General features: G+C 35.4%; 1 protein-coding gene across 5 annotated transcripts in view; it reads left to right on the top strand.

Annotated features, from left to right (window-relative positions):
• The window catches only part of LOC127072637 (protein Tob1), a 42,148-nt gene extending 15,924 nt beyond the window's left edge, over positions 1-26,224 (top strand). For 2 of the 5 annotated variants that reach the window (XM_051013182.1, XM_051013184.1), the window contains exons 3-4: positions 9,729-10,671; positions 10,808-26,224. In XM_051013182.1, the coding sequence (XP_050869139.1) occupies positions 9,935-10,671; positions 10,808-11,537 (1,467 nt within the window). In that variant the 5' untranslated portion in view covers positions 9,729-9,934 and the 3' untranslated portion in view covers positions 11,538-26,224. Of the gene's footprint in view, positions 1-28; positions 719-9,728; positions 10,672-10,807 lie in introns of those variants that run through there. The other 3 variants (XM_051013181.1, XM_051013183.1, XM_051013185.1) reach the window with 3 other exon arrangements.
• The last annotated feature ends 683 nt before the right edge of the window (positions 26,225-26,907 follow it).

Here is a 26,907-nt window from a genome sequence, read left to right on the forward strand (position 1 = left end):
ACTCCCACTCCGAGCATACATGGCGCCGCCGTCCCGTCCACCGCTCTATGTAAGAGTCCGCAGATGTTACCCCGCGTTCCAGTCTCGCAGCAGTAGTCGTGGATGTCGTGTGTCGCGGGTACCAATGACACAAGTGTGGGAAAGAGAATTGTGAAAAAGAACATAATCCATACACGTATTATATATATATATATATACACACATATATGACGCTCAAAATCTCTCGGTGTTTCTCGCGGAGTTAATAGGAACGAAAAAGTAAGGATCGTAAAATCGTGATATCTTCCACTTCGCTTTATCTTTATTTTCCACGCTTCATTTTCTATCTTTTTTCATTTTTTACGTAAGAAGTACCGTGACGATCGATCGTAAGAAAAAGAGAGAGGGGGTGAGAGAGAGAGAGAGAGAGAAATAGAAAGAGAGACGGAAGAAAGAAGTGGATAATCGATCGAAGTGCGCGTGTGGATAGGAATGTGAAATTTGTCTTTTTTTCTTTACTACGTGTGCAATTTCGTCCTAACTTAATCTTTTCTCTTTCTGTGGATATAATTATCAAAGATTGTTATCTTCCAAGTGGGCATCTTCGTAGACGAAGAGGAAACATATTTCTTTTGAAAAGATTACTACACAAGAAAGGTGTGTACGTGTGTGGATTATTACGGAAGAGAGAGGGAAACATAAGTTTCGGAATATACCGCTACGTAAAGGAAAGAAGCATGTGAGTACGAGATTTCGCTCGCTCGCTCGCTCGCTCGCGACTCTAGACGTTTCCACGATAAAGAATGAGAGAGAGAGAGATGGAGCGAAGGGTGGAGGAGGAGGAGGGGCATACGCTTCGGCGGCTCGAGGCTGGCGCGTGATGCGTCACGCGCGTGTATGGCAGAATACTGTGTACGTGTGTACATGCGTGAGGGCTTACGACTATCGCATATGCTGTGTGCATGTGTTGAGTACGACGCAAGAACGACGCAATACGTAGCGCACGTGCGCACGTCGTCATATCGTGCCCTCGTAATTCGTCCGATCGTGCAATTTTTTTAAGTAAATCCGTATTCTCTTCCTTTTTCCTTCTTCCTTTTTCCTCAAAAAACAATAACACATTGCGAAAACGTAAGTAACTAATTAGAAAGATTAGTTCAGAACGTAATGGAAATATTTCAAATTATTTATCGATATCGGAGAATGCTATTTAATTTAAAGAAGCGTCGGATTGGTAGAACAGAAGAAAGTGAAAACAATTTTCTGAAAATAAAAATCAAACGTCGAGTAACTTTCCTATTTTTATTTTTACTTTATTTTTTTTTCGATTTGTGAACTTAGAACGGGAATACGATAATACAAGGTCATATTTTTTCACTACGACCACGTAATATTATATACGAAAGAGAGAGAGAGAGAGAGAATATGGCGATAATAAGTAAAAGAAGGAGCAAGGTTCTATTTTCTACGTAGTCGCGAAAGATCGTACAGTATTTGACCTCTCTCCCCCACTACTTTATACTACTCATCATCCCTTCTCTTCCTCTCTCTCTCTCTCTCTCTCTCTCTCTCTCTCTCTCTTTCTCTCTCTTTCTCTTTCTCTCTTTCTCTTTCTGGCCACGTGTATGGATTTATTATCGTCGTATTTTCATTAGCCCGCCGAAATGTAATTTTCTCTCTCTTTCTATCTAGTTATACATGATCCAGCTGTTTAGTAGAAATATGCAAAAGTCTGAATCATAAGAAAAGTATGTATTTTGGCAAACGTTTCAAATTCGAAATTGCTTTTAATCGGTAGACAGAGAGAGACGGCGGGGGGGGAGAACGATAGAGATAGAAAGAGATAGAAATCTTAGTGGATGAGCCAATATTTCTCTTTGTAATTCGAGAGCTTAGCTTTGTAAGTACTTACGTTCTCTTACCATTTATAGAAAAGACTACTTTCCGCGAAGCGCGTTCGATAATAGAGAGCTCGAATAGAACGGGACTCGTTGCCGAGAATAATTTTCCATCGTTAAAAACAACGACGACGACGTTTCCTTTCTGACGAAACGTCGTTTGGTATCATTTACACAACTCCACTTTGAAAAAAAAAGTATATAAGCAGTAGAAATAACATAAAAATCATGGAATGTTCTCAAGCGTAACGTTCGTTTAAACGCATTGAAAACTTATTAGAATTCTAAAGAAATAGGATGTTAACTACTCCAGATTCTTGATAGACAAGATCGATTTATCGTTCAAATTATTAATTCATATGATTCTTGTAATAGGTATTATTCGTATAATAAATAACGTATACTCTAATTAACTTTATTTTAATTTCATTTTAAACAGATCGGATAGATCTAAAAAGAACATTAAATCGAACGTCGATCGTTGGAATTATTAACTTTGAATTTTAGAAGAAAGGAACATTTATAAGGGCAGTGTATTAGATTGTAGCTATCGATAAAGACGGATTATGAAATTCAATCACGGATTTTATTAATCAACGAGTTGAAATTTTCATATCGTCTCAAGTTCGTCCGTGTTGCTCTTTGAGGTTCTTTTATTTATTTTTCACAAATTAAATATGCGATTTAATTATATACAGATATCTATATGATAATAGAGCAATGGTATAGAACAATGTTACTAGTTTTTTAAATCCGCTACTTATTTACCAAGTATTTTATATCACATTTACAAATTAAACAGGACATTCTCATTTATTGAAATATGCATTATCTGTTTTTTAAAAGCTACTCTCGTTAACATTTATGACATTTAAATTGGATTTAAATAGAAATGATATTAATTACGTAAATTATAGTCGTATTTCATTTATTTATAGCAATCAATAAAGTGTAAAGATATCTCAATTGAGCTTATGATTATATTTTTTTTGTTCTAAATGACGCTTTATTATATTGTTCATTACCGTATATAAAATTGTACGCATATACGTCGATATAGAAAAGAGGAACGAAGGCCGTCGAAAGGTCGATATCGTGTCGGTGTGTAAGCAGCTCCACTTGGCAGTGCCAAGCGAAGTTTTTGTTCCGAATATAAAATTAGGTCCGTTCGCGGGCCAGACGAGCGCGTGCGCCTGTTCGTCGTCTGTAGCAGTGGTGCGCAAATTATTTAGATGCGACCTTTTTCTTAGATAAAAATTCCATGAAAACTGTACCATTTTTCCATTATTATATTAACTATAAATATAGTAATAATACTTTATTTAAAAGATAACTTTTTAGAAGTATAACTTAGAAATATTATTATCATTACTATTATCATTACTATCATCATCATCATCATCATCATCATCATCATCATCATCATCATCATCATCATCATCATCATCATCATCATCATTATTATTGTTATTATTATTATTATTATTACTGTTATTATTATTATTATTATTACATGTAAAATCGATGGAAACATTTCTAATAATTTGAACACCACTGTTCTATGTAGGAAGAAGAGACGCGTGGGCCAGAAAGCACGGTTGTGAGCCGGGCTTTTTCGGCGAAGAGCACAGTGTGTCGACGTAAATAGATCAACTTTAGAATGCGGCTCGTCTTATTCACACTTACGTAAACGCGTCTCGCTTCGGGGACGTATCACGTAATGCGAGGTCATTACGAGCCACTCGACTCGATCGGTAGCGCCTGCGTTTCTTCACTTATTCTTCGTTGAACAAAAAATAATCGATTAGCTATACAATATTAGAAAGATAATTATTAATCTGTTTTTTTTCCTTTTTTCTTAGAATTTACTTTATTTTCTTTTTAAGATTTTAATTAATAATATACCGTTTATAGCATCTTCCCCTATCATCGTTAAATCTTTTCTTGGTTGAACGAAAGTAGATCGATCGATGTTCTTTCCTATGTACTTATATCTCTTATGAATTATGAAAAAAGAAATTCGACGAAAGCTCGACTTAAAATAGTATACATGTATACATTTCTTATTATAAAATATTCTTTTCAGTATTCATTTTGACTAATTTCATATATATATACATATTAGATTGGACAATAAGTAATAATGAAATTTTTAATATTTTACATACAATAATATTTTATATGAAAATATCAATATATTATTTATTAATCAATCCAATATTATACTGTTATGCATAAATAATATATTATATTGATTATTCAAAAATAAAGTACTGATATTACTAATTAGTCAATCCAATACAAACATCGAATTATTGAAAATAAATAATAACAAAATCAATATAATATGACAAATGTACATAAATTATGATGGAATTTTCATTACAAAATATTAGTATTATTTATTTAAACATAAAATATTGAAAATTCTATTACCTAATAACCATTTTAACATATTTATCAAAATATTCAAAATATTTCGTTACGAAAAATATTTATAAACAATGTCGAAATATTAATTAAAAAAAAACGTATTATTACTTATAGTTCCATATAACTATAGGATTCAATAAGAATTTTGATATTACTTATTGTAATTAATTCAATACAAATACCAAATTATTGAAAATGAATAATAATAACAACATCAGTTTCATTATGAAAAATATATAATTTTCAATTACAACTTTCAATTAAATATAAAATATAAAAATTCCAATATTATTTATTGGTCAAGCCAATACTAACATATGTAGATAAATAACAAATCAATGTAGTACGCATACGTACTCGATCTTCATTGAAAACATTTAACTATGGTATAAAAGTAAGAAGCTTTGTAATAAGAAGTCAGGAAGATGATCGAACAACGCCTTGCTTTTTTTAGCTCGATACGCTTTTTTTTTCGTTTCTTTCTTTCTTTCACTCCTTTCACCTCCAGAAGTGGTTATATAGAAAGTCGCGAATATAACGAATATGAATAGAAAAAAGGGTCGAAAGAAGCTTCGTCTGAAATATCTTTACTTGGATCACACGACACGCTTTCCTACGATAGCAGGCTAGTAGGCAGTGCTACGCCCTTCGAGACGTAGGAGGAACACGGCCATTGTACGAGAAGTATCGATCCTACTTCGACGCTTCTTATTTTCTACCTTTCCACCTTATCCATCGTCTTCTTTTTTTTCTTTTTCTTCCTCCTCCACCTCTTCCATCGTCTTACGTCGTTTCTTATCTTATATCCTGTGACATATATATACAAAGTATTTACGCATCTTCGATGACCTTGTCTCCTTTTACGAAGACTTTCATTTCAAAGAGAAAAAGAACACCCTTTATAATACCATGTAAAAAGTCACACTCATAGGTTAAAAAGTAATTGCTCGTTTATATCTAAAAGTTAATGTTTTCTAACTATAAATTATACTAATTGTTAATATGATATATATGTATAGTTCTTTTATTGTAAATTTCAAATGATATAATTTTTTTATTTAGAAAAAAGATTCAATTATATAAAGTCAAAAAGCAAACTTGTATAAGTTATTTTATAGCAAATTTATAACTTATAAAGAGTTTGTTTTAGATAATTGGTTTCATCGATGCCTGTTTCTTAGTTGATTTCTTTGCTATTTATTTTTCTAATATAAAAGAGAACTTCTTGACCGCAGAAAGTCTGGTGGATATAATCAAGTATAAATAAAAGTTTTAATCATAAAAAATCGTACATCATAATATAGAGAAAATGTCCAGATCCTTCGAGAAATTCGTTTGGTGTTTCTCGGATATCGACTAGTACCTACGTTCCTTCCTAGGCGACCTCTCTAGCTCGTAGGATTAACTCTACGACTCTCTAGGTCGTCTCTCGTCCAGCCCTCTTCACCATTCGAGGCGTCTTGCCTTGGATCGATCGACCTACCCATGTATCTCTTCTTTCTTCCTCGTCTTTTTATTATTAAAATTATCGCAACTGCATGGTAAAAGTCTCTCTCTCTCTCTCTCTCTCTCTCTCTCTCTCTCTCTCTCTCTCTCTCTCTCTCTCTCTCTCTCTCTCTCTCTCTCTCTCTCTCTCTATCTATCTATCTATCTATCTATATATATATCTATCTCTCTCTTTCTCTTTCTCTTTCTCTTTCTCTTCCTCTTCCTCTTCCTCTTCCTCTTCCTCTTCCTCTTTATCTTTTTCTTTCTGATTGTCTTCTTACTGAAAAGAAAAGCCTCAAGGGTTTTTATACGATGGACCTGTCACTGCAGTTAGAACTTGGAACGGCAGGTGTCTTTACCAGATCCCCAAAGAAGCTACGAAAGACAGTCTAATTACATCACGTTCCTGTTGATATCTTCTCAAAGACAGGGTCAAATTAGATAGCTAGGCCGAACATTAAGAGTAATGTTTCTGATCGTTTCGCAAGTGTCGATAACAGATAACACGTGCTTTCCATATGTTCTACTCTTTTCAACACAGCATAGTAATTGCATCCTTAGTATTTTCTTAGGGGACTTATATAACTCGAGTTATCTCATTGAATTATTCTTGATCAAACAAGATGATTACGTCGTACGAATTTCATTGAATTTTATTGAATAGATATTTGAAAAATTTCTAAAAGAGAAAAAGGAATCGTGATGTAAACACGAAGTCAGTTTCGCAAATATACCAATCTACAGCGTGTCGAGCAAATACACTTTCAATGTGTAGTAGGGTTACACCAGCATAACCGGTGGATTACCTTTGTGTCTCTCGAGATATTCGATATGGCTGAGTGAACGGCGATAACTTGCAATAATCCTGGCTGGGATTTCCCAAGTGTCGTGGCTACCTCTATCGTGTCTACGGCTCTCTCTCTCTCTCTCTCTCTCTCTCTCTCTCTCTCTTTCTCTCTCTCTCGCTCCTTCTCTAACTGTAGTTGATAAACTCATTTTCTTGGAGCAACTGGCGAGAGTATTTCTCGAGGAAAAAACTTATCGAGATAACGCCTTCGCAAGATGAAATAATCATCGTTCCGTGAATCCTTCGATTTATCCTACCAAGAACGATACTTATAATTCATATTATTTACATATTTTTCTAAACGTTTTTAAGTTATCATAAAAATATTTTGGTTGAGCTGGTACTAAGAAAATTCTAGCTTTTAATATCAATCGAAGAATTGGAGAATTGTAAGATATTGGAAAATGATTTAATTTATAATTATTTGGTCGACCATTTCGTCGTTATTTAGTTTATTTGATAATTCACTTTGAAATGAAATTACTTTAGTTTTTAAAAAATACACTTTGGAAATACTTGAAAAGACTTTTCATGGTTGATTCTTCATATCTTATTGTCAAGAAATTTTAGGTCAAAAGAAAAGGAAATTTTGCGTTTTCAGCAGTATTTAAATGGAGGCTTATAGGACAGGTCCTCACCTTGTTATTTGGAGCAGCAACGCCTGTGTCTGCGGAGAGGCTGTGGTGTATTGATCTGTCGGTCCGCTGGTCTCGCACTCTCTCTGTCTCTCTTTCTTCCTCTCTCTCTCTCTCTCTCTCTCTCTCTCTCTCTCTCGCTCGCTCTCTCTCGCTCTCAGCCTTGCTCTCTGCACTCTCATCGAGAGAAAAGGATACGCTGAAAAAAGAAATCAACAAAAGAAAAAATGAAGAAGAGAAACTGTTAAAACAAATTCTTTCTTTTTTGCTGAGAAAGCCAACAAACTCAGGAATGTGGATTAGGTCGATGCAAACTACAGGAATATTCATTTTAGAGCTCTCTTAGAAATTTACTATACTTCTCTGAAATTACTTGTTAACAAAAGAAAAACTTCGAATTGGAATATTCTTCAAAGAAAAACATTATCAAAGAAAAAAATGTCTTCTTTTCGATCGTATGCATTTAAGTCTTTAAGTTATTTTCACTCTTCTGTTAATCGTATCAATAATGCATAAAAGACGATGAAATTCCTAAAGGAAAGGGAAATTATCATAGGTCGACATCTAAAGTGCCATGCGACGCGTAGATCACGTGCCTCCCTCAGCAAAATGTCATAGTTCGTCTCACCGACACGTCAGATTAGAATATGTCAAAAGGTTTCTATCGATTTAATGGGTATTCTCTTTTATGCATGTATCGCGTAACATTACGTATTGGAAATTCAGAAATAGTTCGAATAGTTTCTTCGGATCAAAAATATTCTGTTTTCGTCACTTGATCTCTATGATTAATTTACCGTAATCTTTCTCATAGAGAGAAAAAATAAATGAGATATCAAATCTTTCCAATAGAGAAATAAACCAATCAATAATCGTAACCTTTTTATCGATTTCTATTAGAGTAAGAAAACAAATAAAACTTTGTTAACGCATGAGTAATCTAAAGAATAATCATAATCTTCTCCTCTATCGATTCAACGAAATAAGAAAATTCGAGTAAACAAAACAAGTCAAATATTTCTGACAGAAAAACAAGCTAGACGATAAATTTTTTATCTTCTTATTGATTCTTATTCGAAAGAACAAACAAATAAAAAAATGAATCGAAAGGGGTTAAAACACTCTAGAGGACACGTCAATGCGTATAGACGAGTACGTCGTACACGCCGAGTACAAGTACGATACGCGAACCGTACTCCATTGACTTCGTTCGTTGAAGGACACTTCTCCGGCCCACATTTGCTACCCCCTTTTGCCATGGTGACCTCCATTCAGGCTCAATGCAAACGTAAAGGGTGTATTCGTTGCCTTTTCATGCGTTTCTCTGCACCATAGACTTTTTGTCTTTTTCCTATTTTATTTTCCTTCCTTACGCTTTCATTTCGACGATCAAACTTGAATTGCAACATACAATTGGAATTGAATTCAAATTCATCGTTTATCCTTCTTTGCTTCTCTAAGCAAATCGATTGAATTTATTTAAACGAATGGGATGAAAAAATTTGGCAGGATTATTACTTTGATCTATAATACTCGGATCGTGTTAAACCACCCTACTAGAGTCAGGTCTACTTGCAAGGCCGCGAGTGTATTTTTAACTTGAGAACCTTCGGGCGACTCTGCCGGGATCAATATCTACCACCCCCTACGCTGTGCCATGTACTACGTATTACTGAAAGCAAGAAGGATACACGAGTTCGCTTTAACCTACATATCGAGCTTCCTGCCTCGACTTCACCCGTTGAAATTTCCTACGGATTTTAGTGGCTTGAGTGGTTAAAACGTACGTTCCTATGAAATTGTGAGGTAAAACTTTACGTCACGTTGAATATCTACCCAAGTAGAAGAATTTCTATTAACAATGATACTGGTGTTATTTTCTTATCGATCGAGTAATCGCACAAAAGTGACTTTCTTCTTTCGAGAAATACAAAGTTAGACCATTCCGTGCCAGCCTACGTCCTGTTAGGATATCATATAGTCATTTGATATTACGGCCAGGGAACGACATTCGCAATGGGGAAGTTATTCTCGAAGGTCTCCAAGCAATAATCTCCTTTATTGCCTCCCCTTTCGTCGAGCTAGGAAATACTGGTTCCATAATGTGTGCCAATTCGTATTGGCTAGACTACATTACATAGATATAGTCGGTTAAAATGAAAAACGTGGATAGAATAAAGTATAAGGTGGAGAAGCGAGTCATACGAAATAGTGCCAATTTAAACTATACAACGTAGTTAGATATTGTATCTCGGGAAATTAATGACGTAAGGTCTTATGGGAGCTTTTTTTTTTATTGAGCGATATATTTCTCATGTAAATAAAAGAATTACCTAATAAAGGTCGGAGAAAGGCTTCGTCCGACGTCACGATACGTTTTCATGTCCGAATCAATTTGCTATTAACGTTACATTCGACTGACATCGTTGCTTTTATTTTCTGTTAAAGATTCGTGATCAGCCAAGATCAGCCACGACGACGTCACGAAGGACAACGTTGTCATCAACGCCGCGTCAAAGTCGGCAGGAGCCTTAACGAATATAATATTCCCGCGCTGGTGGCAAGACGGCCGATCGTGCGGTAGTACCACTCTCGATTATCCCGTGGTCGCTACGAGCGAGAACAGCCCGAAGATTTTTCCACCGAGGTCCAAAATGCACATCGAGGTGCAGGTGGCGCTCAATTTCGTGATATCGTATCTCTATAATAAGTTACCACGGAGGCGGGTCAATATCTTTGGCGAGGAGCTCGAGAAGGCTCTGAAGGATAAGTTCAAAGGACACTGGTATCCGGAGAAGCCGTTCAAGGGTTCGGCCTTCAGATGCCTGAAAACCGGCGATCCCGTGGATCCTGTCCTAGAACGAGCCGCGAAAGAAAGCGGTGTACCGATTCAAGACATCCTGGAGAATTTACCGGCCGAATTAGCTGTGTGGGTGGACCCTGGTGAAGTCAGCTATCGAATAGGCGAGATGAATGCCGTAAAGATCCTCTACTCTGAAACCGGAGATCCCCACGATGAGAGTTCGGCCGATCGAGAAGTTACCAAGACGTTCAATCCGGAGGCTCAATGCTTCAGACCGATCGAAGCCGTCGGTACGTCCTTGGGTGGTCTCAGTCTAAGTCCCAAATCCACTTCGCCCTTCCCGAATTCTTTAGCCAGTAGCAGCAGCAACAGCAATGGTTCCTCCAACAATCAGCAGAACAGTCACGGTTCCGGCTCTTCTTCGGCACCCTCGCCCACGCCTATCGGTAGCTCATTCAAGGGTTCGCCCAGTCCCGTACCAAACTTCATACCGCGTACCACAGCGCCGCTCACCTTCACGACCGCCACCTTCGCTCAAACCAAATTCGGCAGCACCAAGCTGAAGACAAGCAGCAAACGAGCGAACAGGTACGTCCTACTGCCTTCCCCTATCACCTGCGTGTCGTTCACGATCAAACGATAAAAAGAACGCACCTTAGCGTACCCGCTAATCTTTGAGAAAAAAACAGACTCGTTCAGCAGCATTATGTCTGACCGGTTTCAGGATGTCGCCCACCGAGTTTTCGAATTATATAAAGCAGCGTGCGATGCAACAACAGATTCATCATCATCATCATCATCAGCAACACCAGCAGCAGCAACAGCAGCAACAGCAACAACAACAGCAGCAACAGGCGCAACAGGCACAGCAGCAACAGGGTCAACAGCAAGGTAGCACCGGACTACCGGTGTCGCAGAATTCACCGAGCAATCGCAGCCTGTCGCCGGGTAGCATAGTCGGCGCTGGTGGAGCAGCGACTCAACAGCACACGGATCCGAGTGCATATTTCTTCCAGCACGGTCCAGCTGCGGCTGCTGCTGCCGCATATCATCCTCAATTTTCTCATCGCAACATCTTCGATTCGTCGAGCCACGGCGGTTACCTTCCAAGCGATCTTTACGCCGGTGCCGCCAAGTTCCCGTCGTCTTATCTCGACCCCGGTACGATCGCCGGGCATCAGTTTTACGGTGGTAGCGTGAACGGTACTGGCGGTAGCAACGGCACCAGCAGCAACGGCATCGTTACAGCTGGTAACGGTGGTAATGCGCAAAACGCCGCGAATCTTGGACCTATTGGATCAGCAGTGACACCCAGTGCTGCCAGCGTAAATGCGGCGACGGCTCAACAACAGCCCGACAAGAACGCTCTCGTCGAGGGCTTGAATAATTTCGGACTCGGCTCGGTGGCACCCTATCCTGCCAGCCAATATCAGCATCTCCTCGTAGCCAATTAATATCCTGCGCGTTTACACACTACTCGGCAAGTTGCCACGCGCCTAACGATACGCTCCGCAGCGCGACGCTCCTCCTCGACCTCCCCATCGCCAGGACGACTCTTGCCGACCTTTAACAAGGTCTGTCCATCGGTTTATCGCCTCCCTCTTAGGAGGTCCCCGTAAAGAATAGAAAACGAATCTGAAGAAGAGGACGCGTTTCTTACATGTTTCCGTTCTCCGACTCCTGTATTTTGATAGTCGAAAGAGAGGGAGAGAGAAAGAGAGAGACAGAGAGAGAGAGAGAGAGAGAGAGAGAGAGAGAGAGATACGATACGAAGAAGAAAAGAGGAGGTAGACGTCAAAATGATCGTGGGAGCGTTGTCGTTAACGACACAAAAGTAAAAGTAAAAATAACGACAACAACGCATACCCAAAATAGAGACCCGATGACTACGACGACAGGGACGACTAGGACGACGAAGACGAAGACAGCGCAGCAGTTTGTTCGATAAAACCGAATCGATCACACGAGTCCGGTACTCTACGAGCGAACATAACGCATCCACGACGTTACCGCCGACATGGAAACGTATCACACACACACACACACACATATATATATATATGTATCTATACATACATACACATATATATACATATATATATATTATTATTATTAAAAGGACAGACATACACACATGTCACGAAGAAAAGAGATGATACACGCATAAAGCTACACACAAGGACACAAAACTACCTCGAAAACGAAGCTTACAGAAAGCATCATGGTCCACGATCCCGCGACGATTACGTATGCGTGTGCACGAACGCATTACGTTTCACTGTTGCATGCGATATATACAGAAGATGGAGCAACGAGATGCTACTCTTTGGATCCCGTGAAACGTTCTAGAAGAAGAAAAGAAAGAAGAAAACAGCGATAACTGACGGACAACAGCTAAACGAACGTTCGAGGATGACGGTCCGACGGTGAACACACATATACATAAAAATACATACATGCATACTTACACGGCACGTATTACACGTACACACACATACATATTACCAAGACGTAATAATTTATTTTTTCACTGGTATAGTCGGAGAATTGATAATGAATATAACTGTAGAGCCTATGTATTATATTCAAGATGCACTCACTTTACGGGTTCTCGCGAAACGGTAGGAAGTATCTGTCAATTTCTGTCGAGCTTGACGACGGATATTATTAACGGGGAAAGAGATACAAGAGGTGATTAAAAACGATGGTATAGAGAGAGAGAGGGAGGGGGCAAAGAGAAAAGAGAATATCTGAAGATCGCCGAGCGAAATCCGAAAAAGGGAGGAAGTGAATTTCTCTCTTTCTCGTGGGTAGCACGGATAAAAAAAGAAAGAAAGAAAGAAAGAAAGAGAGCGCATGCAGTTTCATACCGTTCGGAAAATTCGTCTTCGGTACGGTTTTACATTTTATTTTTATAATAAATGCAGTAGAACGTAGAAGAGATGATGTGAGAGAGGGTGAAAAAGTAGAAGAGGAAGAATTGGACGAAGACGATGGGCGTTATACTCGCAAGGATTAGCGTACGAACGACGAAGTCATATTTATCGATCTTCGAATCTATCAATCCTATATACTATATAAGATCGAAAGGAAGGAAGATTTGATATGTGACACGTCGTCTCTGTACCATCTTGGAGATTAGAAAATTAGGTTAAAAGGCCGCGGTTATTGTCTTACGGTGTCCCGTGCGAGCTCGCGATTTTGTCCGATCGACGTTTAAATTAAAGAAAGAGGCTCGGCTGTTTTCATTTTGGGGAAAAGACACGTTTCTATTCGAATTATCGACTTTTTCTGATGAATCTGAAATTAAAGAAAAAAAAGGTGAAGAAAGAAGAAAAACAAAAATCGAATAAACTTTTTTGATTCCGAACAATTTAGATTTTGCCGGGGGGAGGGGATTTTTTTCATTTTCATCGATCGAACCTCTCTCGCGAGCTCTCGTCGAGAAAAAAAGGAAAGAAATACAAAGCAAAGGGAGAGAAAGAAACAGAAAAAAAATATAACTCGACAGTAACGGCGGCAGCAGCGGCGATGATAAAAAAAGTTTGATAGGCGAAGAAAAAGGAGGAAGTGTTACGAGCCGCGGGCTGGGGTACACTAGGTGCTAAAAGTATTAAAAACAAACAAACAAAGTGTTTAACTTATCGTAAATGTGACAAAATCGTAAGGATGCGCGCATCCGGAGACCGTCGACAGGCCCGGCAACAGTTGGATAATAGAAAAATGAAAAAAAGAGAGATGGAGAGGAGAGAGAGAGAGAGAGAGGAAGAGAGAAATTTTAGAAACGAGGAGAAAAGCGGAATCAAAGAGGAAATTCGAATTCCTCGTTTCTGTGTACGCATCTCTCTCTCTCTAGTAACATTCGTACTTACATACGTATTATGTAAAGAAGAAGGAGGAGAAGGAGAAGAAAAAAGAAGAAGAAGAGGATACAAAAATAAGCACGAAAAAATGTGTATATAAATGTATATCATTTACGGACCGCGTCAACGTTTATCAAATGTTCGACGGCTCTGTCGCCTTTTCTTCGTTGATTTTCTTCTCTTTCTAAAATTATTTACCATCGAAAAAAAGAAGAAAACAAAGAAAAAGAAAAAAATGGCGACAGCTCAGCGTCCTTCCTTTGCGTACTTCTTCTGTGAGTGAACGAAATTTACTTGAGAATCTCTCAACTTATCTCGACGATTTCAAATGTACGTGAAGGAACATCGTCGTTGATGATCGATGTCGTTGTTGTTGTATTGTCATTGAGTCACGAGAAAGAAGAGAAGATAGCCGTGTTAGATTGACTTCGGAACGAACGAGGATCCTATAACGATATATCCTCCGCGATTAGTATAAAATAGTCCCTATAAAATATGTATATGCGCGGGCCACTCGGCAGCCGTCCTCTCCGGATGCACGGGGCGTGTTGGAATGGGAGGTCATAATATATGAGTTTTTAACTACGGAAACCTATACTAATAAAATTAATAAAAAGGGTAAAAGTGTTAAATAAAAAGAAGAAGAGACGTATGAGAACGACACGAAGACAAGGAAGGAAAGAAAAAAATACAGAGAGAAATGAACGAAGAAGAAGAAGTGAAAGAGAAGCACGGCAGTACCCTGTAGTAATATCTAAACTTAATTGTAACTATTAACGATACGTACGACTGTGGTAGCTATGCTAGTACCTGCTATTATTAACAAGAGAAAAAACGATGTGGTGGTGTGAGATGGATTGATTGGGAAAGTGAGTAAGAGAAAGAGAAACAGACAAACAGAAAGACACGGAAGAAACGAAAGAAAAAGGAAAACACTAGGAAGGCCTTAGAAGCATCGAGATAGAAGAGAGGAAAAAAAGTTGAGATGCTGCGAACCGAGTTGCCATATTCTCTCTAACTGTGGTAAAAATCCATCTTGCGGCAACGAGGAAACGCTCGGGTAACCTAGTGCTTCCGCTTTTTGTACGTGAGGGAATAGGAACGAAAAAGAAAAGGTGAAATAAAAAAAATGGGATTTGCGAATGGCAAAGAGTAATTCGAACCTTCCTAGTGCGCGATACGAAATCTGTACGAGGCTTTCAGATTTTTTTCTACGTGTTGTACTTATGATATGAAAGAGAGAAAGAGAGAGAGAGAGAGAGAGAGAGAGAGGGAGAAAGAGAGAGGGAGAGAGAGATTAGATAAAATGAAAACGAAGAGAGAAGGAGAGTTAGATGGAGAATCGTTCGTGATCGTTTTGTCTTTCACGTGGCCTCCGCGTTTCGTATCGAATAATGGGAAAGTGAGAAGGTGAGAGTGAGAGAGAGAGAGAGAGAGCGCGCGAAAATGTATGTTGTGTGTGCAAATGTACGTAAGAAAGAAAGAGAGAGATCGGATGTTTCTGTCGTAAAATTGCAAAAAGAAAGGAAGAGGCGAGAATGAGGACAAAGTGTGAAGCAAAACGTTGCAATAAGTACGCGAATCAAACGGATCTCGGCTCGAAACGAGAGGCTCAGCTCAGCGAAGAATCAAACATGATGTATACTCTTTAAAATAAAAAGAGAGAGAAAGTGAAGAAGGGGAAAAGACGAAACGACGAAAGAAAGAAAAAAAAAAGTATGCAAGATGTAGAAAAAAATAAAAAAAGAACGTGTCAAGTCAAAAAGAAGATCGAGAAGGGCTTTGGTCGCTATGGATTTTATTTAAACTACTAAACGATATATAGGATGCATACACGAAAAAGAGTACACGAAAGAGGAAGTATATAGTATTATACGTTTACAATACAATTAAACTTAACACTGTAAGCAAGGAAAGAAGTACGCATAGTTTTCCATACTCTGTAATCGATGTACTTGTTTAGAAGAAAAAAAAAAAGAATAATGGAGAGAAAGAGAAAATTTATGATATACATACCACACGGCCACATAAATTACATATAAAATACGTTTCAAATGGAATAATAAGGAAACAATATGAAGACGCTAAACCGAGACACGCATAATGCGAGAGTGAAAGAGAAAGAGAGTTACGTAAGAAAGAAAGAAAGAAAGAAAGAAAGAGAGAGAGAGAGAGAGAGAGAGATCAACAAAATAATCTGTCTTTAAAATGTCATGTGTCTATAACTAATAGCCATCGGTATTGTCTCTTACATAAATGGTAAACAAGTAACCGTGGTAATGTCGTATAATGTCATATAGTGATAATCGGACACTTTGCAATACACCATATATGATATATATATATATATATACACATATACATACACATATACATGCATATATATATATTCTTACAATTAGAATGAAAGGAAAAGAAGAAAAAGGAGAAGAGAAATGAAACGCATATTGCTAACGTAACAAAAATTGGAACACGCTGAAAGCGTACTTACATACATAACATATATATATACCTAACTACCTACCTACCTACCTACCTAACTTATCTACCTACTGTTGTATATGAAGAAGAGATAACGGAGAAGAGTGGCGAGAGTATGCGAAGTCGAAACGTGGAAAGAGAAGGGCGGGAGCAGAGGCAAATCTTGATTTACGAAGGACACCGTCTGAAATCGTCTTTTACCGGATTACCGGCTTTCCTTTACGTTGGCTTCGTGCCGGTAAAGAAAGATTTAAAAAAAGAGAAGGTCGATTAAAAACTCCCTTGCGTAAACGACTCTCGCCTACTTGGCAAAAGTCACTCTTCCTTTTTTCTTTTCTTTTTTTTTTTGTTATATTTTTCTGACAAACAGCGATTTGCATTTTTCTAAACCTAACTTACGTCATGAGAATATTACTTATGAATAGAAGAGAATGAAAAAGAAAGAGAGAAAATGGCCGCAGACGTCTCCACACACACACGCGCGCAAGAAGATATATATATACGTATATGCAATTCGAGGTATTCATCATCGGGTATTATATAACTTTTTTATTTATGAAAATAGAAGGAAATCTTTCGGATAATATTTGTTCTCATACGGTTATTGTTAGGAGGGAATAAGAATTGTAATAGATTTTTTATGAAACGTATTTTATTTTCTTACGAGATGCCAAAAAAAGTCTATTTTTTCAAAGGATATAATAATAATAAAGTTTTTTGTCTACATATACCTGTATATATAAATTATAGGACATGTCGATGTGAATTTCATTCGATTACTGAACGCTCAAAATAGATAATAATTTTTCAATCAAATAAAACATATTTTTTAAAAGAAAATAATAAATAATATTTGATTTATAATATCTCGTAAAATGAAAGACATCATAATAAATTTCTTATACTTATCGTATTTCTTCTTAAACATTAATCGTACAAATTTTGATCCGAAAGATATTGTTCTAATTTTAAGAATAATGAATTAAACTTTTTCCGGCTAAAAATCCGTTTCAAATGTTTTCACCTTAAACATATACATATTATACTCTAAATCACACTTTGGAGTGTCACGAGAAGAAACAAAAAGCAAAAAAAAAAGAAAAAGAAAAAGTAAACTATATAGATTATTCTACCAAGTAAGGAATTAAGCAGAGAGAGAAAGAGAGAGGATGATAATTAGATTTGTAATTGATTATATATATACATACATATATATATATATTTTTCAATACTTTAATTACTTGCTGAATGTAAACTATATACATATTATTATACATATACATATATTACACAAAACACATTTGAAAAAGAAGAATAATAATAATAAGCTGAGTAGAGCCGAAAATATCGGCTTTTTGAAGACGCATAAAGTGGAGGGAGAGAAATGGATCCCTTGTAACTTCTTTTCACTGTATGAGCGTTAAAAAGCAAAAATTAAAGTAAAACAAACGATGATCCATCCGTCGTTTGTTGATAGAAAGGATAAATAGAACGCGTTCTAGTCGGTTGAAGATCGATGCCGATTCCCTTCGACGCTTTTTATGTGGATGAGAAAAGGACAACACGAAAGAGAGAGAGAGAGAGAAAGGGAAAAACCAATTTTTGTACCCTATCCAAAATCACATACACGCTCTCGGTGTCAAAAAAAAAAAGAAAAAACTTCATTAATCGTATAAGCGCGAAGTAACGGTAATATCCGTTAATAATTACCCCTTTTTATTAATAAAAATAATAATAATAATAGAGAGAAAGACAGCAGGAGAAACCCCTCCCAACTATCATTGTTCTTCGTAGTAAAGAAAATGCGAAAGAGAGAGAGAGAGGAAGAAAGAGACACACACAAAGAAGCCAAGAATCAAGATAAACAGCAACAAAGATAAACGATAACAAATATTACTTGAGAAGAAAGAAAAAAGAAAATAAAAGAGAAGACTCGAAGGAGACGAAGCATTGCGTGGACCTCGTTAAGGATCAAAACCGTACGCGTGTATCATTTTTATTAGTTTTTAATGAATGAACGAGACGAGAGTGAAAGAGAGAGAGAGAAAGAGAAAGAATGTAAGATTGTGAGTAAAAGCACCTATGTATATACGCATATGTATGTATATAGGTACCTCTTATCACGTCTATTATAACTATTATCATTATATTTTTATTATTATTATGATTATTATTATTAATCATTTTCTCTTTAATTGTTTACTTCTTTTTTTCTTTTTTTTTTATATGATAAAGATTTTACTTTCCGTTGACTTTAGTTTTCTTTTTTTGTTCCTTTATTTTTTTATGAGAAATCGACGTGAATTTACATCGTCGCTGATTCTGCTTATTCACGTGTTTATTATTATACGTTGCACACACGAATTTATATACACATACAAATGTACACTCACACGAACGCAATCACGTAAAAACACATACATAGAGTATACACTATCGTTACGCGTTAACGCGCAAATATACATATATACATATACATATTTAGACATATTACGTTAGCGAATAGTGTAATTATAATATATATATATCGTGTAAAAAGCCGTTATTATTTTCTCGCAAGTTTACGAGACGAAAAAGTTAGACTTAAGGATTCCTATTTCATCTTCTTTTTTGATAGTTTGTTAACGTTGTTTTTTTTGTATGATGTTTGATATAATCGGTGCTCTAATGGCGCATCAGAATAATAATATATTACGATTTAATATTATAAAAGTTATATATATAATATAAACTATATATATATACATATTATATATACACGTACAAACATACGATACATACATACATGTTCCTTTGTTAATACCATAGTTGGTTGATCATCTGAATTTGTTTCAGTTTCTTATACGGCCTGTATAAAAAAAATCTTTTTGAGAACAGATGCATCAGCTATATTTTTTAACGTACATATATACGCTATACACTTTTTATTTAGCACGCAAGCAACGTTCGTTCGTCGCTTTTAAAAGAAACGACGAAGCGGTAGACGACGAATACGAGCACAGGGATTCGACAATGAAAGAAAGAATTTTCTCGAGCGTCACGACAAAACATACACACACACACACACACACACATATACGTACACATGAACACACACAGGCTGCGATCCCAAATATTTAACAAAAAAAAGGAAAAGAAAAAGGAAGAAAAAAAATGGAATAACTCGCGTGTGATATACTTATCAGTTTGTAAATTATTTTTTGTATTTTTATATATACATACATATACATATAATATATTATATATAACGTACGCGTATATATATATATATGTAGAAAGAGCAAATGCTCGCGCATATAGATTGCAAACAAATATACATAGACGTACACATAACAATATAAACACACACACACACACACACACACATACCCACACATGCGCGCAGAGGTATATAACACAGAGAAGAAACGGTGTGCGTTCACGTCATGGAGCGTCGTTTTATCCGACAAATAGAAAGAAAATTTGGGAAAGTAAAATACGACGCGTTGCATTCTCGTGAATGCATCGATCACACCAACGATATTTACGAATTAGTCGATTGCTAATTAATAGCCCTTTCGTTGATCGAGAGCGGCGCTAAGCGTAATTAGTAGCTTCGAAAGCAAATCGCAGTGTATATAATATGTATGTATGTATGTAATCGATACGCGATATATATATATATGTATGTATATATATATATATATATATATATATATATCACCGTTTCTATCTTTGTCACTCCTTTTTTTAAAGATACGCGTAAATATACACTCATACACGTACACTTACACACAATAATTTTAATTCCACACGCGATTACCCCTTCTTTCGGTGATATACGATATATCAGTTCGTTCCCTATTATTTGTACCTTTGTAATTTGTAATCTTCAAACTTGTCAATGCTTTGTTTATTACTATAATAATGATTATTATTATTATTATTATTATTATTATTATTATTATTATTATTATTATTACTATTATTATTATTATTATTATTATTATTATTATTATTATTATCATAATAATATTATTATATATTTTAAATATCTATCGATGTTGTTTTGTTATTGATCGTTCAGTTGACGCGATACACATGCGTTTCTACCATCGTGTTACACGCATAAAGGACGAATGAATAACGAAGAGTGAAAGAGAAGGAGAGAGAAAATAGAGTAAAAGGAGGAAGATGAAAGAAAACTACGCGAAAAGAACTCCATTTACGGTGAACCTTACAATTTTATATTTAAAAAATTAATTTTGCATGCATATTCCTTTACATACTTTTTTCACTATATATATTTGTTTGAAAGATTAAAATGTAAAATGAAGGATTCAAATCAGCACAACTTTAGTATAGTAAAAAAGAGATGAGAAAGAACAGAGAATGAAGTAACGTTTACGTATCAAAATTAAATTTCGTTTATATACTTTTTTCAATAGAAATTTATTATTCGTTTCAAGGATTAAAACAATAAAAAATATAATTGGATCGATATATTCGTCGCATAATAAAACATGATTTTGATATAATAAAAAAAGAGGAAGAATGGAGTTACGGATCAAAAATAGCGATTAAATCTAAAACATGCCACGTATACGATATAAACGATTCGACGATAAGAAAGTTTCTTTGGATGCTATCATCTCATAAATTTTAACACGTTGAGTGTCACGGGGATGTGATTGGGAAATAGGGGAGTTTTGCGTTCAAAATGTTTAAAGAATTTATGAGACTAATATAAATATCATAGTAAATTCATCTGTATCTTTATACTGAACAAAAAAAAAGAAAACATTAGATGGACATATCGATTGAAAAAAAAGAAAAGAAAAAGAAGAAATTGGTTTCGGCAGTCAACGCGTTAAACAAAATAATCCATCCATGGGATTGCTCGTCCTTTCATTTCCTTGTTCATTTCCACTTTAAATCATCCTAACTTTCTCTTTCATTCCTTTTCGTCTTCTTTTTTTTTCTCTTTTCCTCGTAAAAAACACTCGGTGAAAGAAACTAAGCTGATACTAGAACGTGACGCGATCGTTATGGTTATTTTGCAATTAAATTCGTACTGTAAACAAAACAAAAATTTGAAAAAAAAAAGAAAAATTACATGTGTGTACTTTGTTGAAAACGAATTAGGCCAGCTTGAATGGAGGCACAAGACGCTTTTAAATTAGCATGCGAAGGGCTGCTGATTTGTATCGAAAAAATTTGTATCGAAAGAGGACGTTCGGAAAAGGGTCGAAAGTTAATATGCCAAACGAAAAAAAAAAGAAAAGAAAAGAAAGAAAGAAAGACGAGATATATCTGAGGACGCCATTGGCAATGGTGAAATAAAAGGGAGGGGGATGGATGGATGGATGGATGGATGGATGGATGGAAATCGATGGCAAAGGCCGGTCGCTTGCGATTGGCCAGGACACGTTTGTAGTGACCTTCGATTGGAGGGCGTCCTATTAATTGTTGGAATTTTTGTAGTTTACTAGGAAGTACGATTCGCGATACGTTATTTGTATATGTATATACGTATACATATATAAACATATAATATTTATATACATATATATATATATATACATACATATATTATTATTATTATTATAGTTGAATCGTTCTCTCGAGTTCTTACATTATGAGTCGGATAAATTTTCTGGCAGAGGAAAAATATGGGAAGGGATAGAAGATAAACGAAAATAAGAAATGCGACGAAAGAAAGTAAAACATGATAAAGATTTCGCAATACGCGACTACTTCCGCGCTTTCTCTGCATTTCGAACTTTTAGAATGTTGAACTTCTTTTATTTTATTTTGCTGTGTTTTGCACACCATATATATATATAGACACATATAATACAGTTTTTCCGATATAAAAGAAAAAATAAAAGAGAGAAAGAGATAAAAAGGAAATCGAAGGGGTGAACTCGTTAGCTCGGTTAAAGGAATTTTTGTATTCGATAATAATAACGATAATAATCATAATATAAAGAGAAAAAAGAAAAAAGTCGAAGTTAAATCACATAGGAGGAGGAATTATTACCATTTCTTCTCGAGCGAATCGCAGCTTGCTTCGCTTCAACCATCCTCGAGAGCAACTTGTCTCATAAGATGGGTGTGTAATTAGCTAATGATTATTTCTATTTGTTTGTATGTGTATGGTAGTCCGTTTCAATAGAAAAGAAAAAAAGGAAAAACATAAAAGATTACGATAGATACAACTCATATAACATGACAATATATCCGTATTATACGCAAGTCATATAGATTGCATAGTTTTCATATCATTGTATTTCCTATTGAAACAATACATCTTTATCCTGAAACGTATTCCTATCAATCATCGAAAATAAATGAAATATTCAAAATGCTCAAGTTTGATAGGACATCTTTTTTTACCGTGTTATATAAACAAATACAAGTCACAATTTTTGCATCATGTTATATGAGATTGCGTCTACTATCTATTTGAAAAATGATGGACGAAAACTAGATGAAGTCTGGTTAACGATTGATAAGAGTTAGATAGTTTGTTCTTTTTTCTTGTTTGAAATTAGACAAGAGAGATAGATAGATAGAGAGAGAGACAAAGAGAGAGAGAGAGGAAAAGAGAGAGAGAGATCATTTGTAATAAACGAGTCATCAAAGAATCGAAATCTCTCCTAATTCGTTCTATCGTTTAAATCTAGTTTGAAAATTTCCACTAAAACAAGAGGCCCTTCAGTCAAACTAGAACTCCTTCGATTATTTAAGTACGCTCGAATCGAGCTGTGACACTTCGTCCTACGACAAAGTCAAGCTCGTGTTATGCTCTCCACACATCATCGATGGCAAGTCCGATCGGTCCAAACTGTCATTCGCATACGCACTCCCCGCGGTATTTAATATGCGAACATGAGTATTAATTGTAATAAATAGATAGATAAATAGACAGATAGATATATACATACGTCATGCATATATGTAATAATCTCAAGAAATACGCGCATCTAGAGGAAAATAGTAACTGAGCGGGAGGAAGAAAGGGAAAGAGAGAGATAAATAAAAAAATAAAAAGGACAAGTTTTCTTGTGTATGCGTGCGTGTGTGTTGTGCTGTGTACGAATGATACAGAAGGAGAGAAAAAGAAAGAGAGAGAGAGAGAGAGAAAAGATGAACGAAAGAGAAAGAGAAACAAATGATCCGATGATAAACACGAAATTACTATTCTTTGTTACTTCTTTATAATTAAAACAATAAAAATGATAAAAATATATTAAACAGTTTTATTTGAACGAAGAAACAACGATAAATTTTCTTTTGCAAAATTAATGTCATCGAGATCATTCGTATTTTTAATTCATTATTTACGAATAGTATATCAAAATCATTCATTAGTTTACGAGATTAAACCAGATGAGAGTGTTCACGTGTACAACGATTTACGTAATGATTATTGGGTTAGAACCACCTCGAAAATTGGATAGGGACGAACATTGGTTTACGACGCAGATAATGAGTATTTCGATTAAAGGTCACGAAAATTAAATTTCTTTTGCTCTCTATTCGTTAGATTTTTATCTTCTTCTTTACGTAAGGAAACAAGTAAAATGTTACGAGCTGTTTTCACTAGAACTATTCCAGATCTTCGTTTCGTTCTAAAAGATTCAAATCATTGCCTCTAATGATTTCAATAGAAAACAGTTTTCAATGTTTCATTTCAATCATGTACATATAAATATCTAAGGAAAACTTTAAATAATCCTTATTTTTGCAGTAATGCTGTACTTATCAACAAACCTTATTTTTCATTAAAGTTTCCGATTGATCGTTCCACGAATTCAAAATGAAATTATCATCAACGTGTACGTGCTCGATTATTTAATAATCGATTAGATTTTCCCTTTCATTAAATATTTGTAGAATCCGTTCCTTCCAACGACGCTAATGTATCGAGAATATATTTATCAGAGTTTTATTTTTTAATATCTTCAGGAAGAAGTCACAATCGACCGTTTCAAAACAGGATTAGAAGGAAATCCATAAATGGCTATCGATCTAATAGGATGAAACAAATGAGTGATTACATGATCACTGGATTTGCTTTTTCCGTTTATTTTCTTATAACTTATAATATTTCTTAAGGTACGTATCCATTTATTGTGTATACTCGTATTGTATCGTATCACCGTTGAGTATCAATATGGATAGGTAAAAAACAATTCGTGTTTTACGTTTTTATATGAATATGCACGTACCAATAATACACGATAATGATACTCAACAATGATATGGTACAAAAATACGCAACAAGAGGATACGTACTTTGAAATCACGAATTTTTTTATAACTTCAAAAAAAAATCCTTTTTTCTTACGAGCTATGAATAAAGAAGTAACAATAAATATAGACGAACGAATTTCAAGCAAGCGACGACATTCGCTCTTCTCTTTTCTTTTTTTCTTCTATGATCAATTTAATAGTAAGTGTTCTTTGTTTCTCTCTTTGAATGAATGAATTGAAAGTATGCTGAGTTTTAAAAAAGGAACAGCGAGATAGTGACTCATTATTTGATTGCGAATGTGATTAATTAATTATGTTCATAAAGAGAAAGAGAGAGAGAGAGAGAGAGAGAGAGAGTGAGGGAGAGAAAAGAAAGAAGAATAGAGAAAGACATCCTCATAACTGTAACGCAAATCAAACCCAAAGTGCACACACGAGAGTTAGAAAAGGAAAAGGTTATACGTCTAATTATTATTATTATTATTATTATTATTAGTATTATTATTATTATCATTAGTAGTAGTATTAGTGTTAGTATTATTATTATTATTATTATTAGTAGTAGTAGTAGAAGTAGTAGTAGTAATACTATTCTAGTAGTAGTAATACTACTACTTCTACTACTACTACTACTACTATTATTATTATTATTATTATTATTATTACTAAACATCGTTGTACGCACAATACAAAAATGCAAAATCAAAGACAAGAGAATATATAATGTAAAGAGAATCAAGATTAGACGATAGAAACTAGACGATGAGGAAAAAACATCTTCACAATCTCACGATCGTTATTAGGATCGAATTACAAGGAATTGTTATTGACGAGGATGGAAAAGAAAGAGAAGAAAAGAGATGAGAATATGTAACAGGGTCGTAATTTTAAATCGAATCTCTTAAAACGACGCTTGTATAATGTTCGTTTGCAATTCATCTGTAGATTAGGAAAGAAAAAAGGAAGTTTGCAGATTAACGAAGATACAAGGACGTCCAATAATTCAGTGTTTATTTCGCATAAATGTATCTAACCTACTACGAAATAAGAGAAAGCTCGGTAAGGCTCGATTGAAATTGTTGAAAAAAAAGTGACAAAAAAGAGATAAGATGGAAAGAAAGAGAGAGAGAGAGAGAGAGAGGTAGAGAGTTTGTTTGTTTCGCGACCGATCGTACGTGTAAAGAGATTATAAACTTTAAGAGAACTTCTTTTTTTCTTATCACCTATCATCAGCTAGTATACGTACGTACAACATACAGCTAATTAAGTGAAGATAAAAAAAAAAATACAAAAAAAGAACAAAAAAATAAGCCGCTGTTGGTTCAATGTCGATGTCGTATCTATTTCTACAAGCCCTAAAATATGATCTCTCTTTACGATTAATGAATGTGAATACGTAATAACATTCGCTAGACAAGTGTTATTAGTATTTATTATAAATAGTACTTGGATTAAAAGAAAAAAAAATAATATATGGTCTCTCGCGCATCCACGAATGCGCGTCGGGTCGATGGCGGATCGAGCGAGCAAACGAGAGAGAGAGAAAGAGAGAGAGAGAAAGAAAATATGCGATAGAAAAGTAGTCTCTCCGTATATAGAGCGCCGCCATTACTGGGACAGCGTTGCTCACCTTCGAACATATCCGATCCGATCCGATCATGTCCGATCAGTAACAGAAAATAAAAAACGCATGGAGCGTTTTCAGTTAACCGACTTTACGACGCAATGCTATTCTAAATTCGAATGAAGATTTTTTGAGGACGAGAGAATGAGGATTTTCGTTAATCTCTATTATTATTATTATTTTTTTTTCTTTTTTAATAGATTTGTAAAATATCGATACATATATACATATATATCTTTTTGTGACCACCAATCGCCACATCACGTTACATTTTTTTTTTCAAAATTTTTCCGTAATGTTAACGACTATAAACTATGTTATAGCATAATCAAAATGGTTGAATAAGACATGTGAAAGGAACAGATAAAAAGAAGAGAAAGTGAGAAAGAGAGAGAGAGTGAAAGAGTATGCGAGAAAGTGTGTAAGAGAGAGAGGAAAGTATGACGACGCGTTATTCGTGGGCGCTTAACTAATCGAACAGTTTCGAAGAGCGCAGCTACATCTCGTACATGAATCTTAAAGGTTAAATAATCCTTCGCATAAGTATCAGTTAGACAAGCAAAATTAAGGTGTTTATAAAAAGTATAACAAAAAAAAAATGATAAAAAAAAGAAA

The sequence above is a fragment of the Vespula vulgaris genome, chromosome 2 (genome assembly GCF_905475345.1).
Source record: "Vespula vulgaris chromosome 2, iyVesVulg1.1, whole genome shotgun sequence".
Classification (NCBI taxonomy): Eukaryota; Metazoa; Arthropoda; class Insecta; order Hymenoptera; family Vespidae; genus Vespula; species Vespula vulgaris.